The 10,967-nt window shown below is 44.3% G+C and overlaps 1 protein-coding gene across 1 annotated transcript in view; it reads left to right on the top strand.

Moving 5' to 3' along the window:
* Positions 1 to 234: 234 nt before the first annotated feature.
* Positions 235 to 10,967, top strand: part of SESN3 (sestrin 3) — a 62,701-nt gene continuing 51,968 nt past the window's right edge. Inside the window, exon 1 of the mRNA XM_082219405.1 lies at positions 235 to 449. Coding sequence (XP_082075531.1) covers positions 348 to 449 — 102 coding nt within the window. The 5' untranslated portion in view covers positions 235 to 347. The remainder of the gene's footprint in view (positions 450 to 10,967) is intronic.

Here is a 10,967-nt window from a genome sequence, read left to right as displayed (position 1 = left end):
GACTGCCCGGAGATGGGGAGCGGGAGAACGCTCGGCCGATTGGCTGGCTGTGGCCGGCGCCTGCGATTGGCCAGCCGGGGGTTGCGGGTAGGCGTGGCCGAGGCGCGGCGATTGGCCGCGGCCGAGGGGTGTGCGCGCAAGGGAGAGCCGCGGTTGGTGGGCGGGGCGGGGATGGCAGCGGCTGTTCCTGAGCGGCTGAAGCCGAAGCGCTTCCAGGGGGGCGGGAGGGGGAAAGAGGAGGAGGAGGGGAGCGGCGGATGGGGGCGGCGGCCGGAGGCGCTGAGCGCTGAGCGCAGGCAGCCGCTGCAGCCAGTCGCCTCCCTCTGCCCCCGCTGGCTCCGGCAACCATGAACAGGGGCGCCGCTTCTTGCCCTTCGTCCGTCCCCGGCGGCAGCGGCCACGGAGAGTGCCGGAGGGTCTGTAGCAACTGCCGGAAAGTGCTGAGGCAGGTGGGTGTACGTCGACCCCCGTCACGTTCCTCACACAAACACACACATACACCCCTCCGCGCGTGCGCGCGGGGCTGTGGAACGTTGGGGAGCGGGCGGTTGGTGCGCGGGGGGGGGGGAGCCCATCGGAGGAGGCGACTTCGCTCGGAGCGCTGCCCGAAGGCGCTCGGAGATGCTGCTCGCCGCTCCCGGATTGCGGACCGTTGGGCTGCTGCGCTCGGGCCACGCCCCCTCGGCCAACTCTTATAAATGGGGGGGGGGAGGGAGGCGCGCGCCCCGCGGAGTGGGGGGGGGGACTCTTTCACCTTCGCGTAGGGCTGCTTGTGTATGTATATGTCAGGGTTATCCCAAAGCATATATAATGAGGCGCTATATGCGTGCAAGTGTGAAATATGTGAGGTACATTGGTAGCTCGTGTTCTCCTCCAGAGTAGACCCACTGAAGTCCCATGGGCATGGCTGACTTGGGTCTCCTGGTTTCAGTGGCTCTACTTGTGAGTAGAACTTGGACAGCGAGGGGTTGCCTGCAACTAACTTCTAGGACCCTCAGAAATGAATGTATCCAGGTTAGCCATATCCATTAATTTCAGTGGGTGTGCTCTGAGGAGGACTTAGCTGGCATACAACCCAATAGCCCTCCTCAGAGTAGACCCACTGAAGTCCCATGGGCATGGCCGACTTGGGTCCCTTGGTTTCACTGGCTCTACTTGTGAGTAGATAGAACTTGGACAACTGACCGTTCCTGCAACTTCTAGGACCCTCAGAAAGGAATGTATCCAGCTTAGCCATGCCCATTAATTTTGGTGGGTCTGCTCTGAGCAGGACTTAATTTGGATACAACCCTATCTCTAAGTACATATGTAGTTAGAGCAGTTTGTGTGTTTTCCTATCCAGTAGTAAAGTTGTCTAAATAGGTATGATTTGCATGGTACAGCTGTGTAAAAATAATAACCATATCCAGCTGGATGTAGACTTAACTGCAGTCCTAACCGTTTTTTGCTCACAAGTAAGTTGTGCTGGTCCCAGTGGGGCTTGCTCACAGGTAAGTGGGGTTGGGACTGCAGCCTTAAGTTAGCCATGCAGTAGCCCCATTGCAGTGGATGGGACAACTGACAGTCCTGTCACCACATTTACTTGGGACTAAGCCCTGTTGAGCTCAATAGGACTTACTTCTAAGTAGATGTGATGTGGTTAGGCTTGTGCTGTTAATTACGACTAAGAAAAGTCCAATAATTTTTAATGAGGGTAAAGCGTGGCTAAATTAGTCTGGAGCCAGCCCATTATTTTTATATTACAAAGTGTATTGGGCTGGCTGCTTTTAAGTGCTAGCTATATTAAGGTTATTTGGTTGTTTTAAAAAGTTTTAAAACTGTGTTCTTTTGTTTATAATGTAAGGTTGTTTATAATTGCATAGTTAAGTAGGATAATACTGTACATATTATATGTATATATTGTATATTAAAATTGCATAAAATATGCATATTATTATTTTAATACAATGTATGCATAATTTATTATTTGTTCATGTGCTTTTAGTGTGACTTGTTCTTGAAAGGTGCTCAGTGTGGTTACAGTTGGTACTGAACCACTTAAACAAAAGCATAATAATAATAGCAATGGATAAAATTGTATACAGCCTGGCAACATCAAAAAATAGCCGATCATGTTGTCAGTAAAAGAAAAAGGGGTGGTTTGGTGGTGGATTGGTTTCACATACCATCTAAATGAATATAGTGCAATAGGGTGTTTGTCTTTGTGTTTGTGTATAGAATATGGGTGACATCTGATTTATACAATTGCCCATTGAGTTTTTAATGGGTCTCCTCTAAGTATAACAAATACAAATTTGCATGTTTACTTGAAAATAAAGCTTCACTGAGATCAGTAGGCCTTACTTCCAGATAAGAAAGTATAGAATTCCAGCCCTGGGGAATGTTGTCTTCTGTTTGTAATCATTGTACTGAAGAAAAAAAAAGGTTCAGTGGGATATGTCAGAAAATATTTACCAGTAAATCTCAGAGCTAAACTAATTGCCTTAATTAGATTATATATAATATGCCTATATATTTCCATTGCTTAGAAGTAAATGATGTGCTAATGCTAAAAACGCAGGTTAATGACTTGCACATTTCTGACATTTACTGTGGGCAGTCCTCCAAAAATCTTAAGAATTGCTAGTAAATGCTAACATTCACTAAGTCTGACACTTATTGTAATAAGTGTATACTTTTCTTTCTCTGTGTGATCCTGTTAAAACAAGTACCTTTAAACAGTATGGTAAAGATAATCACCTTTAAACAGTGTGATCCTAGGTGGGCAGGGCTGAAAGGAAGGGAACTGAAGGCAGTTCACCTACCTCCTGGGTTCTCCAGTGCCCTGACAACAGAGGACGGCTCTTGCTCACCTTTGTCCTTTTCTGTTTTTTCTACATCCCCCAAAACCATTCACCTCTCATGTGAAATAAAGGGAATGAAATTCACTGTTGTATGTGTGCTCCTGGTTTGGAGGTGTGCCAGGGGAATGGGAAGGCGTTGGATCTTTTGGATCCAAGCACACGCTTGGCATGCCCACCCCCCTTTTTTTGCTCTGCTGAGATCAGTTCTGACAACAATAGAGGAAGGGCTGTGGAAGGTTCCATAGCAATGGCGAGGTGGGATCCAACACTGGATCTCCCTCTCCAAGGTTGAGGAGTTCTCTTTCTGTCCTTATAAAGGGTGCTGCAATGATTCCTATGGCCCCTGGGATATCCTTCCCAGGGTTTCAGTGTCTAGTGAAATCAATTAAGGGGGCTTGACTTTGGCAGGGTTGTGCTCTCTGTACTTGATGTGGTATGTGTCTGTATGAAATTCTTATTTTGCTGTACCTTTGCCTTCTGTATCACTACTTCACTTATCCATTGGAATTTTAAAAATATGTCTTGTCCCTGAAGTCTCAAGACCTTCAAAAGAATAAGAACAAACACTGTCTAAATTCTATATGTGGTTTGTGCACCTTCTTTCCAAAGAATGTGGCTGAAGCTCAGTGGTAGAGCATCTACTTGTCCCAGGTTCAATCCCAGGTGTCTCCAGGTACAGTTAGGAGAGACTCCTGTCTGGAATTCTAGGGAGCCGCTACTGGTCAGTGTTGTCAAAACTGAGCTAGATGGATCTGACGGTCTGACTCAGCAAAAGGCAGCTTCCTACGCCCCTCCCTTTTCACAGCTCCAGGTTGAGCTTCCTCCTGCCACCCAGAAGATGCTCAAAAAAAAAATATCCCACTTTAATATCAAGTGCAAGCATGCATGTACTTTAAAGACAAATATTTATATGTAGGTGTTTTCATGTGTTTCTTGTTTCTCTCCCGCTTTTTGCTTAATTTTAATTGAGAGGTCTTGATTTACTTCTAGAAGAAATTCAGGTTTTGGCTGTGGTGTAACTTTGTGGGAGGCTGCAAAACTGATGCGTGACTATTGAGATGATTTCTCCTTGCATTACTGCCCATCAAAATATTTAATGCCTAAGCTTATGATGTTGACTGAGGACTGGAGTACATTGAAGGAGTGGGTAATGGTGGTATAGTTGATGGTAAGGTCAGACTGACTGAGTGGTTTATCCTCCTGGATATTGTTATCAGCGCAAAGCCTATGGGATAGTTTGCAGAATAAATATAAATTTTATTTGTGCCGTAGACTTGACAGTCTAACTCAAATTGCTCCCCTCTTTATTTATGACAGCTCTGTCCCTTCTAGTTTAAAAAAAGTGAGGGGGGGATCTTGCAATTAAATGACCTAACTTAGTCATACTCGTTTTTTCAGTGGGTCTGCTGGGTGTAAAACTTAGCTATCATAGTCTCCCCCCCACCCCCTTACCATGGAAATAGGATCTTTGCCCCAAGTAATCATTGAGCCAGACTAGAACCCTTTTTGGGGGTTGGAAGATAGATTGTAACTAGACACATATATCAGACAGACACTGAATATGCTTCATCCTGTAAGATTGCAGCCAATACCAATGATGTCACTAAGCAAACCAGGGTTTTCATTGGTTTCAGTGTTGTCAGACTAGAATGCAGAGAACACCCTCCAGCCTTAATGTATGATTGAAGCAGAAACCTCCTACCTTCTAACTATTTCTCCCTTTTGTATTGATATTGATTCCTGTTGGTTTTGCCTCTGCAACACTAAGCCTCAGTTCTGCATATAAAATCTTATTGAAGACATGCTGCAGGAGAGAGAGAAAGAGAGATGGACTACATCTCATCTTCCTTATCTCCACCCACATCTGACACACATTTTTGCAAGGAGCACTGCCCTCTTCATAACCTTGACTTCAGTGTGTGGGTCTGCTATGAGGGTGAAGAAAGAGAAGGGGAAGGAAACTTTTATCTTTTGAACTGTATCCTCTCTGTATATGTAGAGTATGTCAAAATAAATGCCTCCCAACTCTATATAATCTCCCTGCTCTTTTTTATGCTTACACTTTCTGTAGCAGCTATATCTGTATTGTGTGTCTGATTTTAGATTTTGTCTCCATGACAAATCTCTTATTATTAGATCCCCCTCCCCTTTCTGTATATGAACATCATGTCTGTGTGTGTACTCAGAAAATCTGGCTTTCTTGGAAGCTTATTGGGGGTTCCTCAGTAAAATTACTACAGTAATGCCAAGCAAAATTCTCTAGAAGATATCTTGCCCACATCTCCTGTTGAGTGCTGGTTATGTTTCACTGGCAGGGTTTTTCAAACATGGGATTCCCCTTCTAACTGCTCTATTCCTCCTGCCTTCTACCAGTAGGCATCTCTTTGGTAAGTGAATGAATGGGGGCTCCTTGCACACAGCTACATGCATGCAGTAGACCAACACCGGCATTAGAAGAGGGCATTTCAAGTTTCCTTGTGAATCCAGCCAGCCAGGGTACAAAACAGGAGTGGAAAGAATACCTTTGACTAGAAGCTCCTATGTGCTGCCTGCTTCTCTGCCATATTTAGCAATTTGAGGGCTGCAAGCTAATCCTCTGTTGCTGGGTGTGAAGCATCTTTGGCCCTACTTGCTGCAAGATTACCGGTAGCTCCCTGCCTAGAACTTTGAAGTCCCTTCACCTCAGTGTCTATGTCTCTTCCCTTTTCGGGAGGGAGGACTGTACTATGGCACAGTATGCTTCATACTGGCCAAGTGGGACCCAGCAAGGGGTAGGGGAGAAATTCTGTTTGCATTTTAATGCAAAACTACCTTATTTGTACTTCTCGCACCCCCCAAAATGTGAATCCAAATGAAGCTATCCTTCAAAATGTGCACTTTTCTGAATTTTGCAATTCAGTTCTCCAACCAGATAATGTGCACAAAAGCATGTGCATAAAAATGTATATATTGGTGAAAATAACATAAAATATGTTGAGGTGTATTAGGGAACAAAATTGCAAGCAGAAATGTATATATTAGGAGAAACGTACAATAAAATGCTGACAAATTATTGTGATGACTTTTTTATTAAGGCGGCTTGGTGGGGATTCCATACATTTCATGTAAGGTCCCAGAATCCCAAGTGATGTGTGAAGATTTTGAGATGGATATTATTCAGCAGATTAATTGATGCAGTAAGGGCTACTGGATGACAGAAAAAAGTGGTATGTGAAAGATACGATACCCCAATTCTTTGCAGTTTTAAAATTATGTAATAATGTGCTCAAAAGAGAACCAAATCCTGCTGGTCACATAATCTGTTGCTAGAATCATGAATCATTGTCTGTATGTAGGAAGGCTCCCTTGTTAGTGAGAATCTTGATTCCTAGTATGAATTCCTTAAAATGCAGTTTTTTTAAAAAATGGTGTATGGATGCTGTTCAGATGTAATAAGTAATATAAACATGGCTGGTTTTGCCTGTATACTTTGCAGAAAGTAATATTTCTAGAGTGAACTCCTACTTTACCTGGGAAGTTGTGTGTTTGGGGTGATGAATGAGTATATTTTCACCCTTGGATCCCTTTTTTTAAGGAATAGTTTAACTATTTTGTACTGTTGAGGAGATTTCTGATTTATTGAGATGTGGGTAAGTAAATTCCTATGACAACACCTCTCTGATGTTTGATCTCTGTGTCATTTACATTCTGTTTAAAAAGATCAATATTTATAGGCTGCCTTTCAGGTGTTAAACCGCCCCCCCAGCTACCCACAACATATTAAAAGCATAAAATTCATAATGTGATTATAAACTGTGAAAGCACACAATCCGTAAAACACTAAAACAACTAAAAATATTATAGCAACAGCAATAAACAGTATCAGTATAAAAAAAACAAGTGGCACAGCATAAAGAGTTTTAAAAGAACAACAGCTGTGAAATACAAAACAGCTAAAATAGCAAGTGAAAGCATTTTGCAACAAAACAGTCTTCAGGCTGTTTTACAAGCCATCAACACAGGGACCATATGAATATGCCTAGGGAAGGGGTTCTATAAACATGGGACCAGCCTCTGAATCAGTGGTGCAGTTAGCATCCTGAGAATATCGTTCTTTTCTTTCTTGAGGTGTGGTTCCTAGCCCTCATGGCTGTGAATAAGAGGTTGAAAATAAGCTGACTGTGTTTGGAAAATAAGCCAAGAATTGAATAGAGGCCAATTGGCTACCTGTTACTCCCCCTCCCGCTTTTCTGTGTGTATCCAAACTGAATGATGCCTCCTCCCTTTTCCTACGTGCCTTGCGTCTGCAGTCTTCGTTACCACTGTATGAGTAGTCAACAACATGTTCCTTTGCCTAAAAGGGGGGGAAAGTATTTGAAAACCTTCAAAGCCAATGCAATCGGGCAAATTAAGTTAGTTTCCTTTTTTTGATTGGAGGGGAGAAATGGAGGCTGACTAATGATTTGGGCGCAGGTCATGCAGAGCTACTTTGCCTTACCCTCTTGTGGCAAAGTTATCCATGCATTTCTTGTCACAGTTTATTTTATTACACAGTTTATTTTATTACATTTTTATCATGCTTTCTACCCCCGAGGGAGATTTGAATTGGCCCTAAATGCATATAAAATTCATAAAAAGATGAAAAAAGAGTTTAATTTAAATGCCAGAATCTTAGCAGGAGCGTTAATAATGCTAGTCTTTTTGGCATTAAATAATAAAATAATTTAAATGGTTTTCAGAAGGCAGATGAAGACCTTTCTTCATAGGAAAGCTCATCTGAGAAGAAACGTGCCATACCTTAGAAGGCCTTACTTCAGATGGAAGTGTTTCCTGGAACAAGACCAAAGTGACTGAAGAATGGGAAGAGGTCAATATGGGGGAAAGCGTTCCCTGAACTAGTTTTAGGCTTAGGCCATTTAGTTTTAAGTGAAAGAGCCAGCAATAGCTAGAAAACATGGTTTTTAAAAATTTTTCTTAAGACTGTACCTCAGTGAAGATGAGGCTGCCGCTGAAGACAGCAGTTGCATGTTGAATTTCCCACCACCTTCCATAATAACAGCTAATTCAATTCTCCATGTGTGCTGACATCCTTATGAAGAAGTGTGCATTGCCCCTGCCAGTAATGGCAAGTGATTTGGGGGGGGGGGTGTTAAAACACTTCGTAATAATTGGGACACATCACTAGTGGGTTGAAGGGATCTGGTCCTGGCTTGTTAAATGACATTAAACCAGATTTCCCTGGTTCAGTCAGAATGCGGAATAATGCAAACCATAAACTAAACTCCAAAGTGATGTACAAGGAGAGGGGAGGCCTTTTAGATAAGCATTTGACTGCAATGCTTGTTCACCACATCAAAACCTTGGTTTATGGAGCCCCAAGCCGAACCAGACACATCTGCCACTATTTCTAACAATACTAGCTATCCAGCAAGCCACCCTTCAGGAATATTCTGATTGGTTTGCCTCCACTCTGTACATCTGATTAACTGAGTTGCCTCTTGTTTGTCCAGCGCAAATGAATTAAAACTGCTGAGCTGGGCAGATCTTGGATCAACTAAGGCAAATGTGCTGTGTATGTGTATGTTTGGCAGCCTCTTTCTAATTATATCTTTGTACCAGGATTTTTTCTTGTAAATATGAAGAAAGCATGTAAGTCATTGCGCTCAAATATTTGCACTCTTTGTCCCAAAGCTGTTTTTCTTTTTCTTTTTTTCTTGCTCTGTGGGTCAGGCCAAGTGCCAATCAAAGTTGTTTTTCAAGCCATGCAGTGAAATTGTAGAACAGCTCCGCCCCCCCCCCCGCCCTCCGCCCTGCTGTCTTCCAAAGAAGGGTTTGGCTTTTGGAGAACTGGTGTGGGGGAGGGCTGGGTAGGATAATACACACTTTAAAAAAAAGTTGACTGTCTGTAGGCTTATAAAAATGTGTTTTGTGCTAACAAATGTGTATGTTTGGTACGTGCATTTATTTATCCCTCTCCTCCCCCTCTTCTAAGCTCTTGGATCATATTATACATCATACTTGATGTTTCTTCCTGCTTTCTAATCTGTGAGAAGTTTCATGGATTTGAGAAGCACAGAGCAATACCATTCGATTTAACTGTTGCATTTCTGGGCCAGGTGTTCCTGTTGGGTGAAGCCTTGCTCAACCTTGTGTCCCCAGGTGTCATTGGACTACAACTCCCAGCATCCCTAGCTAGCATGGCCACTGGTCAAGGATGATGGCAGTTGAGAAAGGCTGCTCCAGAGTATTGTGGTTCATATTAGTTCTGCCCCATCCCCAAACATGGGTTTTGCAAGAGGGTGGAAATAAGCTGTGAGCCAGGGAAAGTCTTGCATACTAGCTAGATGGTCTTATGAAGGCCCACCCTTATTATAGCCCTGTCCCAAGCTGTAGTTTGGGAAATACAGTGCTGCGTTAATTGGCAGGGTTGTTCTACAGATCACAGAGTTAATGGGAACAAAGTGATCTCAAAACTCCCAAGGCAATATATGTTTTCTAAATAGTGGTGTTACTTTATGTGATCAAACCCGTTCTGGTATATTGTCATCTATTTTTCTGGGCATTTCTAAGTCACGTCCACACCATGTATTAAAGCACATAGCGTTCCCCAAATAATCATGGGAACTGTGGTTTGTTAAGGGTGCTGGGAATTGTAGGCCTGTGGGGATAAACTGCAGTTTCCAGGATTCTTTGGGGAAAGCTGTGACTGTTAAAGGGGTATGAATGCACTTTCATACTGGTTTATAAAAATGCCACGGTTCCAGATTGAAGACTCCTTGGATGTGGAGTGCTGTGAAGTGTTGAGGCTATTCTTAGCACAGAATTCCCAGAACCTTCACAAAAGCCATAATTCCTCAGGGATCTTTCTGGGAAGTCTTTTTGTGTGAAATTGGTTCTAAACTGCTTTAAGATGTGAAGTATAGATCTGGTGGTCCTGTTTGTCAGACTTGGCTGGAAGCCCTGAGTATGTTTGCTTAAGAGTAAACCTCATTAAACTCAGTAGGATTGGCTTCTGTGTAAACATGCATAAGGTAGGTTTGCACGTATTGGCCAACTTTAGAGTTGCATAGTGAGAGCTTGCCTTTCATGTTTCATTTCTCAGCTTCCCACTTAAGTAACCTGCAGGCCACATTGGGCTTTCTGAAGTCTTTGCATCTTTGTCACTCCCTAAGCCATCAGTCCAGTCTGGGCTGTCAAGTTTTCTTGGGATGCACTGAAGATCTAGAAAAATCATACATGTATGAATGGGGCAGTAACAGCTAGTGTGAGCATCAGTTGCAGGGAGCGACCGTTTTAGGCACGTCCGATATGTGTGTGACCGTGCTGAACCTGAAAGTGACCCAAAAATGTCACAGAAAGGGGCGGAACGGGGTGTTTGCTGGCATTTTCAATTGTGTTTCAGATATACATGGTACTTTGGAATGTTAAAGGTAAAGGGACCCCCAACCATTAGGCCCAGTCATGGCCAACTCTGGGGTTGCGGCGCTCATCTCGCTTTATTGGCCGAGGGAGCCGGCATACAGCTTCCGGGTCATGTGGCAAGCATGACTAAGCCGCTCCTGGCGAACCAGAGCAGTGCACAGAAACGCTGTTTACCTTCCCACCAGAGTGGTACCTATTTATCTACTTGCACTTTTATGTTCTTTTGAACTGCTAGGTTGGTAGGAGCAGGGACCGAGGAACGGGCGCTCACCCCGTTGCGGGGACTCGAACCGCCGTTTGGAATGTAACCCCGTGTAAATTGGGAGTTGTCTCTACATACAAGTTCCATAGGGACGCGGGTGGCGCTGTGGGCTAAAGCCTCAGCGCCTAGGGCTTGCTGATCGAAAGGTCGGCGGTTCGAATCCCCGCGGCGGGGTGCGCTCCCGCTGCTCGGTCTCAGCGCCTGCCAACCTAGCAGTTCGAAAGCACCCCCGGGGACAAGTAGATAAATAGGTACCGCTTACCAGCGGGAAGGTAAACGGCGTTCCGTGTGCGGCTCTGGCTCGCCAGAGCAGCGATGTCACGCTGGCCACGTGACCCGGAAGTGTCTCCGGACAGCGCTGGCCCCCGGCCAATAGATGTGAGATGGGCGCACAAACCCCACAGTCTGTCAAGACTGGCCCGTTTGGGCAGGGGTACCTTTACCTTTACCTTTTACAAGTT

This window comes from Podarcis vaucheri (genome assembly GCF_965113315.1).
Source record: "Podarcis vaucheri genome assembly, chromosome: 4".
NCBI lineage: Eukaryota > Metazoa > Chordata > Lepidosauria > Squamata > Lacertidae > Podarcis > Podarcis vaucheri.
The sequence above is the reverse complement of the archived record's forward strand: the minus strand, read 5'-3'. Positions and strand labels throughout refer to the sequence as shown.